This window comes from Odontesthes bonariensis, chromosome 21, assembly GCF_027942865.1.
Source record: "Odontesthes bonariensis isolate fOdoBon6 chromosome 21, fOdoBon6.hap1, whole genome shotgun sequence".
Taxonomy (NCBI): domain Eukaryota; kingdom Metazoa; phylum Chordata; class Actinopteri; order Atheriniformes; family Atherinopsidae; genus Odontesthes; species Odontesthes bonariensis.
In genome coordinates this window covers 1,167,193-1,187,108 of record NC_134526.1, presented here as the reverse complement: position 1 = coordinate 1,187,108, position 19,916 = coordinate 1,167,193, and the positions used below count along the sequence as shown (strand labels likewise).

The 19,916-nt window shown below is 48.0% G+C and overlaps 1 protein-coding gene across 1 annotated transcript in view; it reads right to left on the bottom strand.

The window, feature by feature from the left end:
* The window catches only part of stx1b (syntaxin 1B), a 91,290-nt gene that overhangs the window by 36,465 nt on the left and 34,909 nt on the right, over positions 1-19,916 (bottom strand). Inside the window, exons 2-3 of the mRNA XM_075454630.1 lie at positions 8,982-9,056; positions 7,008-7,107 (exon numbers count right to left, since the gene is read on the bottom strand). Of these exons, the coding sequence (XP_075310745.1) occupies positions 7,008-7,107; positions 8,982-9,056 (175 nt within the window). The remainder of the gene's footprint in view (positions 1-7,007; positions 7,108-8,981; positions 9,057-19,916) is intronic.

Here is a 19,916-nt window from a genome sequence, read left to right as displayed (position 1 = left end):
TCCTTCATGATAATGTTTTTCTTTTATTGTCCTGAATAATTATAATTATAATAATTAAATCTACTTGTAATTTCTGAGATAATTTAGTTGTAAGTTGTAATATAAAAATATATTCCCAATGATAGAAAAACATGGATTTATTGAAGAATAATGAACAGAAATGTGTCCAGTCATGTAGAATATGAATAAATATTACAATCACATTATTATTTATGTTGTCTTCTTTAATCACCAGTCTGATTATTGATTATTTTCTTAAATTATTATCTATTGATTAGTTTCAGTGAGAGAAATGAGAAGAGGAATAGACTCCGTTTATATCTAAAATCTGAGCTGAAGCATCATCCTCGTCGGCTGAATCTGTCGGAGCGCTCTGAGGATCAGGAGGGCGAGCAGGAGGCATCACACCACGGCAGCCATGTTGGAGGAGGCGAGCGCTAACTGCAGCAGTCAGATTTACGAGCGCTGCAGTGCCATCCAGCTTCCTCCACCTCCTCCACCTCTGACTCAGCCTGCTCCCGTCTGACCGCCTCGCCCTCGCTGCTGCAGCTCGTCGCAGGCCAAGCAACGCCGGCCGGTTCTGCTCGACCCCCAAAAGCTGCTTTAAAGTCAGAACAGAAAGTGCAGAACAAAGATGTCTGCCTGTTCGGGGTTTGTGCTGCAGAGGAACCAGCTTCAGAACCAGAACCAGAACTCCTTCTTCCTGTTCCTGGGAGCATATATTAGGGCGTCTGAGGTGTAAAACTCCTTCTTCCTGTTCCTGGGAGCATATATCAGGGCGTCTGAGGTGTAAAACTCCTTCTTCCTGTTCCTGGGAGCATATATCAGGGCGTCTGAGGTGTAAAACTCCTTCTTCCTGTTCCTGGGAGCATATATCAGGGCGTCTGAGGTGTAAAACTCCTTCTTCCTGTTCCTGGGAGCATATATCAGGGCGTCTGAGGTGTAAAACTCCTTCTTCCTGTTCCTGGGAGCATATATCAGGGCGTCTGAGGTGTAAAACTCCTTCTTCCTGTTCCTGGGAGCATATATCAGGGCGTCTGAGGTGTAAAACTCCTTCTTCCTGTTCCTGGGAGCATATATCAGGGCGTCTGAGGTGTAAAACTCCTTCTTCCTGTTCCTGGGAGCATATATCAGGGCGTCTGAGGTACCACCTCTCTGGTGGTTGTGTGCCTCTTTCTAGAAAAATTTGGTCTTATCGTATCTTAAAAGTTTTCTTTTTGTTTATTTCTCCTCTTTAAGGTGTTTTTTCCAACATTATTAAAGTATTTTTCCTCAGATGTGCCTCTTTCAGTGAACAATAACTTTGTATGTATCTCTATTTATATGATGTACAAAATCCAATCAGTATAAACAGGAAGGCAAAGAATTCTTATGTCATATATATATCTATATATCTAGATATAGATATATAGATCTATATATATATAGATCTATATATATGTATAGATATCCAGGAAGACAAAGAGCAGATAAATGAATGATGATGTGAGGAGGAAGTCTTTCTGAATGGCTGTTGGTTTGGAGGCAGATCTGCGTTTGTAGTCCTCTGCTCTCACTACATTTCCCATCATGCATTATTCAGGCAGGAACACACTGCGTTTTGTACCAGCTGAGAGCGCGCTGACCCAGAACTGAGGAGGAGAGGAAGAAAGAAAGCGACATGTTTTCCTCAGGAGGACGAAGGAGAGTCGCAGCGTCGGCTCGGATCAGTCCGACTGCGCTCTGATTTCTCGCTCTGTGAGCGTCACATGATCGGTTTTTCAGTTCCGGCCTTCATCCTCGTCTCTCTGCAGCTCCTCATCCTCACATTTCTGCCTCCTGCAAACTGAACGGTGACCGGAGGAGGAGTCGGAGTGGCTTTAAGGCGCTGTGACCTCTCTGTGACCTCTCTGTGACCTCTCTGTGACCTCTCTGTGAGGATCCTGTACTCTGTTATTCCAGCCACAATCAGACCAGGTTTAAAGGTTCAAATTTAAAGGTTTACGCTTCCTGAAATCAGATTTTTAGACTTTATGAAATGAAACGCATCTGATTTCAAACACTTTGAATCTTTCAGTGTTTTTTCCTGGTTTTGTGACTCGTTGTAACTGTTTTTCCATTTTTAACTTTTCGGGACACTTTGTTTCTGTTTAACCTTCTAAATCTTCTCCTTTTCGCTTCTGTTCAGGCCCTGAAGTCGTTTCTTTTCTCTCTTTGCTTTCTGCTTAGAAGGTTTCTGGATTTACACCAAATGCATCGACAGTTTGTTCTGAATTCATTGTTTGAGGAACTTTCTTAACGTGAAATTATTCATGTTGGGGAATAAAATCTGATTTAATTATTTCTTTTTTCAGCTCAGAACTGATCTGCTGCTTCAGTGTTGTTTGTTGTCATCACAGCTTTGAGTAAATTAATCATAATTTTTTTTACTGTCTTTTTACCTGCTTCCTTGGCCCCGCCCCTTCCTGTGCTGCAGAGGGGGTCACAGTAACAGGCTGTGTTCCAAACCGCATACTACTCCTACTACTCATACCAACTTTCTGAGTTAGTATGCGAGTTTGAGTAAGCAGAAGTTCCCGGATGCATACTAGATTCTCTGAAATGTTGGGTATGCATCATGAGGTTACTACTCATACTCAAACTACCCAAGATGCAACGTAACGTGACGTCGCCGATCGTCATTTCCTGTCAAAACGGCAGTTTCAAGCTAGCTACAACGAGGGTAGGTTCACTTCCTGTTTTCAAAACAAAAGCACCAATTGTATGGTAATGGCTCTCCCTATGATAAAAGGCAACGGGTATTTTATTTTGTGAAAATAACAGGAAGTGCGTTGCTCACTGCGGCTAGCTTTAGTAGCGCCGAATTCGTGGGAACAAAATTGTAAACAGCCGGTATTTTGTCAGGTTTTCAACACGTTGGGGATCTAAACGACTACTTTCTCTCCTGAAAATGTTTCAAATGTTGCTAAAGTTTACAGAGTTTAGAGCTTAAGAGAAATCAGCTTCAGGCCGGCTGATTTCGGCTCGGGCAGGAGCGAAATGCATTGTGGGTAAACGCTCTGCATACTGTCTGATCGATGAGTATGTAGTATGTAATATGCGGTTTCGAACACAGCCACAGTGTTTACGGCCCCCGAGGCCCCTGACTGAGGCCCCTGACTGAGGCCCCTGAGGCCCCTGACTGAGGCCCCTGACTGAGGCCCCTGACTGAGGCCCCTGAGGCCTCTGACTGAGGCCCCTGACTGAGGCCCCTGACTGAGGCCCCTGAGGCCCCTGACTGAGGCCCCTGAGGGCCGAGGCCTTGGTCCACATACTCACATGTCCTGCGCGGTTCCCCTCGGCTCCTCTGAGCTCAACGTCACATCATGCAGTTTAAATAAGGAAACTTCACAGCAGCATGCAGCAGAAAACACCAGAGAAGAAGAACAAGGAGAGGAAACAAGGAGAGGAAACAAGGAGAGGACACAAGGAGAGGAAACAAGGAGAGGAAACAAGGAGAGGAAACAAGGAGAGGACACAAGGAGAGGAAACAAGGAGGGGACACAAGGAGAGGACACAAGGAGAGGAAACAAGGAGAGGAAACAAGGAGGGGGCACAAGGAGAGGAAACAAGGAGAGGAAACAAGGAGAGGACACAAGGAGAGGAAACAAGGAGGGGAAACAAGGAGAGGAAACAAGGAGAGGAAACAAGGAGGGGAAACAAGGAGAGGAAACAAGGAGGGGAAACAAGGAGAGGAAACAAGGAGAGGACACAAGGAGAGGAAACAAGGAGGGGAAACAAGGAGAGGAAACAAGGAGAGGAAACAAGGAGGGGACACAAGGAGAGGAAACAAGGAGAGGAAACAAGGAGAGGACACAAGGAGAGGACACAAGGAGAGGAAACAAGGAGAGGAAACAAGGAGGGGACACAAGGAGAGGAAACAAGGAGAGGAAACAAGGAGAGGACACAAGGAGAGGAAACAAGGAGAGGAAACAAGGAGGGGAAACAAGGAGAGGAAACAAGGAGAGAACACAAGGAGAGGAAACAAGGAGAGGAAACAAGGAGAGGGAACAAGGAGGGGATGAAGAACAGAAACATAATTTATCATGCAACTAGCAGAAACATCAACATGCAGCATGCAGAGCAAAAACAGCTGAAATAAATAAACAGTTTAATAAATAAATAAACACGAGTAAATAAATAAATTAAATAAACAGTATAATAAATAAATAAATAAAGTAAATAACCAAATAAAATAAACAGTTAAATAAATAAATAAATAAGCATAAGAAGCTGCTGAGGAGGTTCAGCTCAGAGTGGAACCGGACAGAACCAGAACCTGAGACTGCAGGTAGAACCAAACTCATCCCAGAGGAAGGGTCACATTCAGGCTCCCATGATGCCCCTGGTGCACTGGTGCATGATGGGTAGAAATGTTGCTGTGGGCCTTTTCTCCGGACTCCTGAGGACGCCGTGCTGAAGCTGAACTAAAATATGCAGCGACGTTTTCCCTTCAGATACGTTAGAATTAATCATTAATATCACTAATATCTGCGTCTCTGTGGAAGGAACATGGGGTCGAGTTTGTTTTTAGGGAGTGAAGAAATAAACCGTTCATACAAACGGGATGGAGCAGCAGAACTGAGTCATCAAAGCCAAACTTTAAATCGACTTTAACTCGTTTATTCAACCTCATATTTGAAGGTTAAACAGCTGCATCAGCTCCTAAAAGGTTCCCACACTCTCAGAAATAAGGCTACAGTACGAGTCCTTTTTTGTCCCCTGAGATACAATCTATACTAATGTACCCCCTAGGGTTAATTATTGGACCTAAAGGTACATATATGTACCTTTTTTTCTACATGCTGGGGTACAATAGACAGTCTGTGTTAGGCTACTTCAGTATAAGGGTACAAAATTGCCACCAGAGGTACAAGATTGGTCCCTGTAAGGCAGAGATGGGACCAAGTCACACATGTGCAAGTCTCAAGTCTTAGCTTTCAAGTCTCAAGTCATTTTTTCTTGGGCAAGTCAGCTCACCTTATTATTGCAGTTTTACCTGCAGAATCTGATCTTAATAAAGTGAAAACACAAAGATATAAGTAACTGTCAGTAAACATCATTGGCCAATGTGTCCAGCCTGTCCACCCCGTATCATATCAAGCTAACGTTAGCTAACTACCGACTAGGCTAACAGGATAATATTGGCTAATTTATCGAGCACTTACTGGTCAGAATGGATCTTCAAATGACGAACAAAGTTGGAAGTTATGCTAGATGCTCAACACTCAAGTCATCGTGTCTCAAGTCAAGTGCCGAGTCTTTAACTTCCAAGTCCGAGTCGAGTCTCAAGTCTTTTATTTTTTGTCAAGTCAAGTCACAAGTCATCAAAACAGCGACTCGAGTCCCCATCTCTGGTGTAAGGTACAAACCACAAAGGTACAAAACTCTACCTTCTGAGGGTACTGCCCCAGTGACAAGCCATCGTACCCCTAAAGGTACAATTCTGTACTTTATTTCCTGAGAGTGTGCTACTACTATCCCTTTAACTTGGGCTCGAAGCCCAGGATGGGACTGTGGAGCACGATCAAAGCATCTTGGTTGGTCAGTTTGAGTCCAGATCATCGTATTCATGCAGGAGTTTGGATCATTAGTGTGATGTCAGACTTACACGTTAACATTTTAAAAGTCCAGTTTGACTCAGACTGAGCCAAAAATTCAGTAACATCACATAAAACTCGTTTGCAGCAGCGAGCTGCTCTCAGCAGCGTTGGCTTCGGGCCTCAGCGGTGACATTGACTCATTGCTGCTGAGTCACAGCGAGTCAGGGTCGGGCTGAACGCACTGCAGCTCTCAGCTCGTTCAGCCCCAAACCGAAGAGGCTCTATTTTCTCCTCGGGTGTCCGGAGGAGCGGCGCAGTGACGGATGGCGGCGCTCGGTGGCGCTCTGCCAGCGGCGCTCATCACGTTAAACGGATCGGATTTCTTTCAGAGGTTCGGGTCGAGCTGTGGAAGGTTCTTCAACAGAATATCCAACATCCTTTACACAAATACATGTTCAGGCTGGCGGATGGATACGCTTAGGGATGGGAATCGAGAACCGGTTCCCAGTGTTTCAATTCCTTGGAATCGTTTTGGCGATTTTGCAAACGATTCCCTTATCGATTCCAGTGGGCGCGAATGACGTCACCACGCAGCGTTGCGTGGCGAGTCCAGCGCAGCCAGCAGCCAACAGTAAACATGGCGCCCAAGCGGTACAAACGCTCGAAAGTTTGGTTACACATCCCTAAAAAAGACGACAACAGGGCAACTTGCAAAGTGAATATTTCACCAAAGGGAGGACATACTACCAACATGCAATAACTATGAATGAATGATTAACGTTGGTGAATCTGAACCCAGCAACGTTAGCAGCGTTAGCAACGTTAGCATGTCCTCGGCTAACACTGCAGGTAACTAACTAACTAACTAACAACGTTAGCATGTCCTCGGCTAACACTGCAGGTAACTAACTAACTAACAAACACTGCCTATCATGTTAGCAGCGTTTGCCTGATTGTAAAAGCTGCTGTTAGTAACGGTTAAGGTTAAATGAATGCCTTCTCAGGCATTACATTTAGATGAAATCATGAGAGACAGAGCCTGACTGGCTCAGAGCCAGAGGCTGGTGGTACTACCCCCAGTTCACCTCTACCTCCAGCTTCTCCTTTCACCAGAGCAGGAAGAGTTAAATTACCCAGGCCATGATAGACCAATGTGGACCTCAGCGTTGTTGGGTTTGTGAGGTCATGACGTGCGCACGTTGTGCGACGGTAATAACTGTCCCTGTGAAACTGTAACAGCAGAGTTATTCGAGTTACTGAACGGAAGGCAGCGCTCGGTCAGAGAGGCTCTTGGTGATCATGTGACCCTCTTATCTGAGTTTTAGGCTCCATGAAACCACTAAAGTGTTTCAGCTCCTTCCTGGTTCTCCTGGTTCTCCTGGTTCTCCTGGTTCCCGGTTCTGAGAGTCCAGGCTGTGACTGAGGGAAGGTGGTTTGGGGTCTTACTTTCGTCAGGGTTGGGCGCGGCCAGGATGGCGCTGTGCTGCTTCTTCACCTGCTCCACATCCTCTGACAGCTTCTCTATGCAGCCTCTGATCTCCTCCACCTGAGCAAACAAAGGAGAGATTCAATTAAAGAGAAGTTACTGATGAAAGCTGCACAACAAAGAAAATACAACCAGTGATGAAACTTAACCAACAGAAAGACAACGAACCTTTAAATCCCATATAAACACATCACTGTTTTTCCTTTGATCTAAACGGATGCATCTGTTGACTGAAACAAAAGGGAAACGTTTTTATTCTATTTAATTTATAGGTCAACTAAATAATTAACTACCTTTTAATGGCAGATTGGCACTACATCTGGGTTTAAATCAGCTCTGAAAACAGTCCAATTAACTGTTTTATTATTACTGTTGGAACCTATAATATTTCAGGTTTTTTATTTTTCATCATTTTATTTCTTATTATTTATCTACCTAAAATATTTAATTTTTTTTATTTTTCATCATTTTATTTCTTATTATGTATGAATTGTTAGATTTCAGTAAATCATTTACCACATTGTAATGTTTCCACTTCTCATAAAGACGTTCAATATCAAAGCAGAGAGCTGCCATGAATAATATATAATACACCTGCAGATGATTAAAAATACATCTGCTCGCCGTTTCAACACAACTTATAGTTTTACACAGTGAGTGTTTCTGTGAGCCTGGGAATCACCATAGCAACCAGTGACTCAGCAGATCCTTCTTTCTTCTTTCTGTTAAATATTCCATCATGGCTGCCCCCATAGACCCTGCATGGTTTCAGATATGTGTCATCTCTGATCAGGACATATCAAACAGGAGCATTAAGGGAGAATTTCTGTTAAAGGGGACATACTGTGTAAAACAAAGGAGTTTTACACTTCAGACGCCCTGATATATGCTCCCAGGAACAGGAAGAAGGAGTTTTACACCTCAGACGCCCTGATATATGCTCCCAGGAACAGGAAGAAGGAGTTATACACCTCAGACGCCCTGATATATGCTCCCAGGAACAGGAAGAAGGAGTTTTACACCTCAGACGCCCTGATATATGCTCCCAGGAACAGGAAGAAGGAGTTTTACACCTCAGATGCCCTGATATATGCTCCCAGGAACAGGAAGAAGGAGTTTTACACCTCAGACGCCCTGATATATGCTCCCAGGAACAGGAAGAAGGAGTTTTACACCTCAGACGCCCTGATATATGCTCCCAGGAACAGGAAGAAGGAGTTTTACACTTCAGACGCCCTGATATATGCTCCCAGGAACAGGAAGAAGGAGTTTTACACCTCAGATGCCCTGATATATGCTCCCAGGAACAGGAAGAAGGAGTTTTACACCTCAGATGCCCTGATATATGCTCCCAGGAACAGGAAGAAGGAGTTTTACACCTCAGACGCCCAGATATATGCTCCCAGGAACAGGAAGAAGGAGTTTTACAAGAAAGAGTTTGACTCTGTTATGGGACCCTTTGGGGTCCTCTGGGCGGCCCTTTGGGATCCTTTGGGGCCCTCTGGGGTCCCTTGGGATCCTTTGGGGCCCTCTGGGGGTCCTTTGGGGTCCTCTGGGGGGCCCTTTGGGGCCCCTTGGGATCCTTTGGGGTCCTTTGGGGGTCCTTTGGGGTCCCTTGGGATCCTTTGGGGCCCTCTGGGGCCCTTTGGGGTCCCTTGGGGTCCTTTGGGGTCCTCTGGGGTCCTCTGGGGGTCCTTTGGGGTCCCTTGGGATCCTTTGGGGCCCTCTGGGGCCCTTTGGGATCCCTTGGGGTCCTCTGGGGTCCCTTGGGATCCTTTGGGGCCCTCTGGGGGGCCCTTTGGGGTCCCTTGGGATCCTTTGGGGTCCTTTGGGGTCCCTTGGGGCCCTTTGGCGTCCTCTGGGGTCCTCTGGGGGGCCCTTTGGGGTCCCTTGGGGCCCCCCTGGAGGTTAACATGCGTGTTGTGGGGTCTCACCTGTTCGAAGAACTCGTCCATGAAGTGGTCCCGGTCCACCTGCACCACCTCCTCATCATCATCGCTGTCCTTAGCCTGCGGGCAGAGGGAGGAAGATGAGTCTCAGGTTACTGCTGATGGATGAAGAGGCGGTGATGACATCACAGCATCATGACATCACAGCATCATGACATCACAGCATCATGACATCACAGCATCCGACAGTCACACACACGGATCAGCTGATTCTGTCCACAGTCCTCTAAAAACAAAAACTCTGCTCTGTGTGTTAACACTGAGTCTGAGAGGGAAGCTAATTATAATATATGAACGAGTGTAAACACAATCCATCAGTTCTGCCCGGTGGAGAGAGCGTTTATGTAACTTTACATTCTTGTTTGTATCTGCAGTTTCTGTACCTGGTTCCAGTTCACCTGGATCACCTGAAACCAAATTAAACTGCAGCAGAGTCGACTCCCACGGCTGAAACACCCAAAAACACTACATTACCCACAATCCTCTGTGTTTATCTACATTTCGATATTTTTCTGTCTTCACTGCAGTTTGTTTCTTTAACCGTCCACATACTTCTGCTCAGAACTGCGCGTCAACACGTGTACAGACGGGCGCCGAGCATCATGGGAAACGTCTGCTCTCAGCTGATAAGCTCGAGCTGCTTCTGTCCACCAATCAGCTGCTGCCGTCGGACCGCCGTCCTCGGGAAAAACACACAACTCTTTGTGTGTGCGTCACACCTGTCAGGGCGCCATTATCTGCCGGGAGGCTCGTAAAGGTTTCAGCACCTCGGCGGGGAAGCAGGGCATGATGGGAAAAAAGATGCCAGCTTCTGTGGTGGATCATCATTCAGACAACAGCAGGACGGACCTTTGAGTTCTGATTCTGTTCAAATATCCAACTGGGGACAAAGCACAAGATCCACGAAGTTTAAATCTGACTGACAGGAGTCTAACTGGGCCGAACTGGGCCGAAACTGGGCTGAACTGGGCCGAACTGGGCCGAAACTGGGCCTAACTGGGCTGAACTGGGCCGAACTGGGAATAACTGGGCCGAACTGGGCCTAACTGGGCCGAAACTGGGCTGAACTGGGCCGAACTGGGAATAACTGGGCCGAACTGGGCCTAACTGGGCCGAAACTGGGCTGAACTGGGCCGAACTGGGAATAACTGGGCCGAACTGGGCCTAACTGGGCTGAAACTGGGTCGAACTGGGAATAACTGGGCCGAACTGGGCCTAACTGGGCCGAAACTGGGCTGAACTGGGCCGAACTGGGAATAACTGGGCCGAACTGGGCCGAACTGGGCCGAAACTGGGCCGAACTGGGAATAACTGGGCCGAACTGGGCCTAACTGGGCCGAAACTGGGTCGAACTGGGAATAACTGGGCCGAACTTGGCCTAACTGGGCCGAAACTGGGCCGAACTGGGAATAACTGGGCCGAACTGGGCCAAACTGGGCCAAAACTGGGCCGAACTGGGAATAACTGGGTATAACTGGGTATAACTGGGTATAACTGGGTATAACTGGGTCGAACTGGGCCGAAACTGGGCCGAAACTGGGCCGAACTGGTTCTAACTGGGCCTAACTGGGCCTAACTGGGCCTAACTGGGTCTGACTGGGCCGAACTGGGTCTAACTGGGCCTAACTGGGTCTGACTGGGCCTAACTGGGCCTAACTGGGTCTAACTGGGCCTAACTGGGCCTAACTGGGTATAACTGGGTTGAACTGGGCCGAAACTGGGCCGAAACTGGGCCGAACTGGTTCTAACTGGGCCTAACTGGGCCTAACTGGGCCTAACTGGTTCTAACTGGGCCTAACTGGGCCTAACTGGATCTGACTGGGCCGAACTGGGTCTAACTGGGTCTGACTGGGCCTAACTGGGCCTAACTGGGTCTGACTGGGCCTAACTGGGCCTAACTGGGTCTAACTGGGCCTAACTGGGCCTAACTGGGCCTAACTGGGCCTAATTGGGTTACCCTAACCCTAACCCAGGTCGAACCCTGACTCTCAGCTGCCCCCCTCCTCAAAAACAGCTAAACGTATTCATTTAATGTGCAGGACATGCGATTTTTCTTTGAAAGAAGTTCGTTTCTGTCTGTTTGTTGAAAATGTTTTCATTTGAAGTTACTGACAGAGCCATAACAAAATATTGCTTTGTTCATTTAATCATTAAATAATATACAGTGTGTTAGGTCTTGGTTCAATAGGCTATGTGCAATCATTTCAATATGTTTTAATAAACATTGAACCAGCCCGGCCCTCGGTGTGTTTGACTTTGACATCCCTGGTGTACAACATATGAGAGCTACAACAGAAACACAGCCCCCACCTTCCAACAAAACTAGCTGTTTTAGAAAAGCCTGGCTGTGCTGAATGGAAGTTTAATGTTGACATTAAAAATGTTGGGACGCACCATGCATAGCTGACCTTTGACCTGGACCATTATCTACAGCACAAGTCTGCGGTTACACTCTGAAACAAATTCATTCATGTCAAGATTTTTATGTGATTTCCTTCTCATTCGCCAGAATGACTAAACAAAAAAATAAAATAAAGCTATAAACTTTGCAGATATGCTTTTTTAAATCACCACCTGCATTTATTCTATCAATACGAGACACAAACAGAGATAATAAATCGTGGCCTTTTTTCTGGTCGGTTTTCTTTGGATGGACGGGGCATTTCTCAGGGGGGCAGTGCCCCCCCCAGCCCCCCCGTAGCCACGCCCCTGTCTTTCAGGGGTTTTTTGTGCTGCTTTGGGTGTGAAATCTTTCAGCAACGCTCTAAAAAAAGAGACATAATTGCCTCTGAAGTGCAGTGAAAGAGGCAGCGAGTCGTCCATCATGCAGATGGTTGTTTTCCCGATCGCTCGCGGCCAAAATGCAGCACACGTCTGAAAGTGGGTCAGTCCACTTCTTCACTTCACGGGGGGAGAAATAACAGAAATCAGGACGGGAGGGAGCAGAATAAGGAAGGTTCGGCTGAGATTATTTCCACTTTGGTTTCAGGGTTTCAGGGTTTCAGGGTTTCAGGGTTTCAGGGTTTCAGGGCGCCGCCGCCTGTCGACCAGCACGGAGACACAAGCCGCCTGTTCGTGTCTGACTCGGACGCGGTCCCTGCAGGAGTTTCTTTTTGTTTTTCCTCTGGATGTGACAGCAGAGGACCGAACAACCTTCAGAGCCGGACTGTGACACGCACCAGGAGATAGACAGAGCCCGAGCTGTCGCCATGGTAACCAAAAACGTCACGTTACTTTAAAAAATTAAAACGACTCAGAAATGTAAAAAAAACTGAAACAAAATGAATCATAAACTAAAATAAATTAGATTAAATTCAATTAAATCAGAACGAAACAAACTTTATTTATTTATTTATTTATTTATTTATTATTTGTTATTTATTTATTTATCGAAGTCACATAAGATTTCCTCATTTAATTCAGACTTTATACTAAAAACTTGTGTTTACAAACAAACTGTCCATCTTCGTCATGTGACAGCCTCAGCAGCCAATCAGCATCCGCTCTGCCTTTAGCCAATCAGAGTCTTTCTGCTCGCAGCAGTTTTTCACTTAATAATTTAATTCTACTCTGCTCCTCCAGGAAGTAGACACATCCAGCACCGACATGGAAGCACCACAGACTCAGACATGACTCAGGCGTGACCACACAGGGATTAATAACAGGGCCCCCCAGGGGCCTCCAGGGGCCCCCAGGGGCCTCCAGGGGCCTCCAGGGGCCCCCAGGGCCCCCCAGGGGCCTCCAGGGGCCTCCAGGGGCCTCCAGGGGCCGGGAGCTTAAAGTGACTGATTAACCAACGAGAAACAAAAAATTTAACCACCCAAAAAGCCCGTCAGGACCATAATGTTTCTCATTCTAAAACAAATATATCAAATCAAATCAAACTTTATTTATAAAGCACTTTTCATACATTAAAAATGTAGCACAAAGTGTAATACATGTTTAAAAGCACCCCCACCCCACCCTGCCCTAGCACATACACACAAACTTACATATATATATATATATATATATATATATATTATTTATATACATAAATAAATAAAATAAAATAAAATAAACTTAGAAACGTGTGGCTGAATACAGAGCAGCCAGGTCAGGAAACACCATCACAGGAGGCCATGTGAAATTGAACAAACATACATTTAAACTGTATAAAAAATATATTTTCAAGAAATGTTTTCAGTTTTTAAATTTTTTTCCATTTTAAGATTTGTTTTGATTCGGTTTCCAGTAGGGCTGCGCGAGTTAACTCGTTATTATCGCGTTAACGCATCGATTATTTAACGCCGATAAATATTTTATCGCGCCTTAACGCGTGTTTTCCTTCTTTTTCTTTTTTTTTCTTTAAAAAACTAAATATGGGGGGGGGGGGGGACTTTTGTGCCTTTAATGAATAGGAAGGTTCAGAGAGACAGGAAGCAGGGTGTAGAGAGAGGGGGAACGACATGCAGCACAGGGCCGTCAGATGCGGGACTGGAACCGGGGCCAGAATCAGAATCGGCTTTATTGGCCAGGTTTGAGTAAACAAACAAGGAATTTTAATCCAGTTAAACTTTACTCAACAATAACATAAAAGAATAAAATTCGGCCGTAACAGGCGCGGCTGTCGGCAGGCGGCAGCAGGCAGTGATACGAAGGGAGAGAAAATAGGGCCAAGAGATTGTGAGCTCTGACTTTTTCCTGGAGAACCATTTTGTGATGCAAATGTATTACTCTGTTGAACGCATATTGTTCTGAGAAGCAAAACGCTTTATTTTTTAAACCCCAGCCAACTAGCCGGACTACCTTCATCAACACCAAAACGAGGCTGGAACTCTGCTCACAGGACGCAGCAGGGGGTAAGAAGATGTTCAGAAATGATGCTGCTGATATGGGATGTTACACAGCTTCATGTCAGAAGAGGCGAACTATCCCTTTAAAGACTCAAATTCAAATTGAAATAACTTTTTCTGAGCAAAGTTTTTGATTTTCATATTTCACCTTGAAAATCTTTTTTTTTTTTTCAAATGAACAAACATTACGACCCTGAAATGGCTCCGTACCCTTCCAGCTTCCAGCGTTTAGGACGAACCCAAAGAGAAACCCAAAGTCAGACGAGCTGCAGCAACTTTCAGTTTGAAACGTTTAAAAGTCAAACAGCAGAGAGTGGGAGGAGGGACCCGACTAATATCTGAACATGCTTACATAACAGCAGAGGCCAAGACTCAGGCTGCTGGGTGGGGGAGGGGAGTTACAGGATGGGGAGTTACAGGATGGGGGAGGGGAGTTACAGGATGGGGAGTTACAGGATGGGGGAGGGGAGTTACAGGATGGGGAGTTACAGGATGGGGAGTTACAGGATGGGGGAGGGGAGTTACAGGATGGGGGAGGGGAGTTACAGGATGGGGGAGGGGAGTTACAGGATGGGGGAGGGGAGTTACAGGATGGGGGAGGGGAGTTACAGGATGGGGAGTTACAGGGTGGGGGAGGGGAGTTACAGGATGGGGAGTTACAGGATGGGGGAGGGGAGTTACAGGATGGGGGAGGGGAGTTACAGGATGGGGGAGGGGAGTTACAGGATGGGGGAGGGGAGTTACAGGATGGGGAGTTACAGGGTGGGGGAGGGGAGTTACAGGGTGGGGAGTTACAGGGTGGGGGAGGGGAGTTACAGGATGGGGGAGGGGAGTTACAGGATGGGGAGTTACAGGATGGGGGAGGGGAGTTACAGGATGGGGAGTTACAGGATGGGGGAGGGGAGTTACAGGATGGGGAGTTACAGGATGGGGAGTTACAGGATGGGGGAGGGGAGTTACAGGATGGGGGAGGGGAGTTACAGGATGGGGAGTTACAGGATGGGGAGTTACAGGATGGGGAGTTACAGGATGGGGAGTTACAGGGTGGGGGAGGGGAGTTACAGGATGGGGAGTTACAGGATGGGGAGTTACAGGATGGGGAGTTACAGGATGGGGGAGGGGAGTTACAGGATGGGGAGTTACAGGATGGGGGAGGGGAGTTACAGGATGGGGAGTTACAGGGTGGGGGAGGGGAGTTACAGGATGGGGAGTTACAGGATGGGGAGTTACAGGATGGGGAGTTACAGGATGGGGGAGGGGAGTTACAGGATGGGGAGTTACAGGATGGGGGAGGGGAGTTACAGGATGGGGAGTTACAGGATGGGGGAGGGGAGTTACAGGATGGGGAGTTACAGGATGGGGGAGGGGAGTTACAGGATGGGGAGTTACAGGGTGGGGGAGGGGAGTTACAGGATGGGGGAGGGGAGTTACAGGGTGGGGGAGGGGAGTTACAGGATGGGGAGTTACAGGGTGGGGGAGGGGAGTTACAGGATGGGGAGTTACAGGATGGGGGAGGGGAGTTACAGGATGGGGAGTTACAGGGTGGGGGAGGGGAGTTACAGGATGGGGAGTTACAGGGTGGGGGAGGGGAGTTACAGGATGGGGAGTTACAGGATGGGGGAGGGGAGTTACAGGATGGGGAGTTACAGGGTGGGGGAGGGGAGTTACAGGATGGGGAGTTACAGGATGGGGGAGGGGAGTTACAGGATGGGGAGTTACAGGGTGGGGGAGGGGAGTTACAGGGTGGGGGAGGGGAGTTACAGGGTGGGGGAGGGGAGTTACAGGATGGGGAGTTACAGGGTGGGGGAGGGGAGTTACAGGATGGGGAGTTACAGGATGGGGGAGGGGAGTTACAGGATGGGGAGTTACAGGATGGGGGAGGGGAGTTACAGGGTGGGGGAGGGGAGTTACAGGATGGGGAGTTACAGGATGGGGGAGGGGAGTTACAGGGTGGGGGAGGGGAGTTACAGGATGGGGAGTTACAGGATGGGGGAGGGGAGTTACAGGGTGGGGGAGGGGAGTTACAGGATGGGGAGTTACAGGATGGGGGAGGGGAGTTACAGGGTGGGGGAGGGGAGTTACAGGATGGGGAGTTACAGGATGGGGGAGGGGAGTTACAGGATGTTACAGGATGGGGGAGGGGAGTTACAGGATGTTACAGGATGGGGGAGGGGAGTTACAGGATGTTACAGGATGGGGGAGGGGAGTTACAGGATGGGGAGTTACAGGATGGGGAGTTACAGGATGGGGGAGGGGAGTTACAGGGTGGGGAGTTACAGGATGGGGAGTTACAGGATGGGGGAGGGGAGTTACAGGGTGGGGGAGGGGAGTTACAGGATGGGGAGTTACAGGGTGGGGGAGGGGAGTTACAGGATGGGGAGTTACAGGATGGGGGAGGGGAGTTACAGGATGTTACAGGATGGGGGAGGGGAGTTACAGGATGGGGAGTTACAGGATGGGGGAGGGGAGTTACAGGATGGGGAGTTACAGGATGGGGGAGGGGAGTTACAGGATGGGGGAGGGGAGTTACAGGATGGGGAGTTACAGGATGGGGAGTTACAGGATGGGGAGTTACAGGATGGGGGAGGGGAGTTACAGGATGTTACAGGATGGGGGAGGGGAGTTACAGGATGGGGAGTTACAGGATGTTACAGGATGGGGGAGGGGAGTTACAGGATGGGGAGTTACAGGATGGGGGAGGGGAGTTACAGGATGGGGAGTTACAGGATGGGGGAGGGGAGTTACAGGGTGGGGGAGGGGAGTTACAGGATGGGGAGTTACAGGGTGGGGGAGGGGAGTTACAGGATGGGGAGTTACAGGATGGGGGAGGGGAGTTACAGGATGTTACAGGATGTTACAGGATGGGGGAGGGGAGTTACAGGATGGGGAGTTACAGGATGGGGAGTTACAGGATGGGGGAGGGGAGTTACAGGATGGGGAGTTACAGGATGGGGAGTTACAGGATGTTACAGGATGGGGGAGGGGAGTTACAGGATGTTACAGTTACAGGATGGGGGAGGGGAGTTACAGGATGTTATAGGATGGGGGAGGGGAGTTACAGGATGTTATAGGATGGGGGAGGGGAGTTACAGGATGTTACAGGATGGGGGAGGGGAGTTACAGGATGTTACAGGATGGGGGAGGGGAGTTACAGGATGTTACAGGATGGGGGAGGGGAGTTACAGGATGTTACAGTTACAGGATGGGGGAGGGGAGTTACAGGATGTTATAGGATGGGGGAGGGGAGTTACAGGATGTTATAGGATGGGGGAGGGGAGTTACAGGATGTTATAGGATGGGGGAGGGGAGTTACAGGATGTTACAGGATGGGGGAGGGGAGTTACAGGATGTTACAGGATGGGGGAGGGGAGTTACAGGATGGGGAGTTACTAGCCTAGAAATCTAGACGCCCCTAGCGGCCGCAAATGGAATTTGCTCCGGGGCTAGTCTAGTCACTTGCGGTCGTTTTGCAACGTTCCAAATCAAAACTTGATCGAGCCAATCAAATCGTGAGGAGCGGGGTCGGAGGCGGGGCTACCTAGTGACGACAGAGGTGCGATGTTTCAGTGTGTAGTTCCAGAGAGAGGTAAACAGTGGCTGCGCCCGGCGAACAGGCTTTCCCCAGTCGATTGCGAGCATGATGTACCGGAGACGGCGGGCCGATCTTCGTCTCAGAGCTGACAAAACTCTCCGGTAAGGCATTTGAACGGTCAAATTCCGTTAACGGGACGAGAGCAGTCAAAACCGGAAGTGCGTTGCTCACTGCGGCTAGCTTTAGCAGCGCTGAATTCGTGGGAACAAAATGGTAAACAGCCGGTATTTTGTCAGGTTTTCAACACGTTGGGGATCTAAACGACTACTTTCTCGCCTGAAAATGTTTCAAATGTTGCTAAAGTTTACAGAGTTTAGAGCTTAAGAGAAATCAGCTTTTCAGGCCATAGACTACAAACCACGTCGCGTTGACTACATAAAACTTCTTCATCGTTCTGATTGGTTGTTGCGCCATCCTATTGCGTGGCGTTGAACTTGACAGACAGCCGTTTATCCCGCCCACACTGCTATCCAGCGTCACTAGACCCCTGTACAGCTTTTTGCTGTACGGGTCTGGCTTGCTAGGCTAGGGAGTTACAGGATGTTACAGGATGGGGGAGGGGAGTTACAGGATGGGGAGTTACAGGATGTTACAGGATGGGGGAGGGGAGTTACAGGATGGGAGTTACAGGATGGGGGAGGGTAGTTACAGGATGGGAGTTACAGGATGGGGGAGGGGAGTTACAGGATGGGGGAGGGGAGTTACAGGATGGGGGAGGGGAGTTACAGGATGGGGAGTTACAGGATGGGGGAGGGGAGTTACAGGATGGGGGAGGGGAGTTACAGGATGGGAGTTACAGGATGGGGGAGGGGAGTTACAGGATGGGGAGTTACAGGATGGGGGAGGGGAGTTACAGGATGGGGAGTTACAGGATGGGGGAGGGGAGTTACAGGATGGGGAGTTACAGGATGGGGGAGGGGAGTTACAGGATGTTACAGGATGGGGGAGGGGAGTTACAGGATGGATATTACTGCATCCTTTCATGCAGACTTGATATCAGGACGCTGATCTGTATCCGTGTGCGAGCAGCAAACCACGCCAGCAGCCGATTTACCCACAATCCTTTGGGATCTCCGGCTCTACCCAGAGTCCATCTGTGCTCTGACTTCTGATTTTAAAAAGCCAAAAGCTTTAATTACTGTTTCCTCCTCAGCAGAGCTGTTGAGTTAAGCCCCGCCTCCTCCGCTAAGCCCGCCCACTCACATCCACCTTGCTGGACAGATGAAGCCAGCTTCTGGTGGAAATGGATGCATCTTCCATCCAGCAGCAGCCTCAGAGGATATCAGAGCCCAGTGGATAAACTCTATCTGAGGCTAATGTTCCAGCAGAGTTAGCTAAAGACTGTGGATAAACTCTATCTGAGGCTAATGTTCCAGCAGAGTTAGCTAAAGACTGTTGATGAACTCTATCTGAGGCTAATGTTCCAGCAGAGTTAGCTAAAGACTGTGGATAAACTCTATCTGAGGCTAATGTTCCAGCAGAGTTAGCTAAAGACTGTGGATGAACTCTATCTGAGGCTAATGTTCCAGCAGAGTTAGCTACAGACTGTTGATGAACTCTATCTGAGGCTAATGTTCCAGCAGAGTTAGCTACAGACTGTGGATGAACTCTATCTGAGGCTAATGCTCCAGCAGAGTTAGCTAAAGACTGTGGATGAACTCTATCTAAGGCTAATGTTCCAGCAGAGTTAGCTAAAGACTGTGGATAAACTCTATCTGAGGCTAATGTTCCAGCAGAGTTAGCTACAGACTGTTGATGAACTCTATCTGAGGCTAATGTTCCCGCAGAGTTAGCTACAGACTGTTGATGAACTCTATCTGAGGCTAATGTTCCAGCAGAGTTAGCTACAGACTGTGGATGAACTCTATCTGAGGCTAATGCTCCAGCAGAGTTAGCTAAAGACTGTGGATGAACTCTATCTAAGGCTAATGTTCCAGCAGAGTTAGCTAAAGACTGTGGATAAACTCTATCTGAGGCTAATGTTCCAGCAGAGTTAGCTACAGACTGTTGATGAACTCTATCTGAGGCTAATGTTCCAGCAGAGTTAGCTACAGACTGTGGATAAACTCTATCTGAGGCTAATGCTCCAGCAGAGTTAGCTAAAGACTGTGGATGAACTCTATCTAAGGCTAATGTTCCAGCAGAGTTAGCTAAAGACTGTGGATGAACTCTATCTGAGGCTAATGTTCCAGCAGAGTTAGCTACAGACTGTGGATGAACTCTATCTAAGGCTAATGCTCCAGCAGAGTTAGCTAAAGACTGTGGATGAACTCTATCTGAGGCTAATGCTCCAGCAGTGTTAGCTAAAGACTGTGGATGAACTCTGAGGCTAATGTTCCAGCAGAGTTAGCTAAAGACTGTGGATAAACTCTATCTGAGGCGATTGTTCCAGCAGAGTTAGCTAAAGACTGTGGATGAACTCTATCTGAGGCTAATGTTCCAGCAGAGTTAGCTACAGACTGTGGAGCTACTAACTTTCTGAGTTAGTATGCG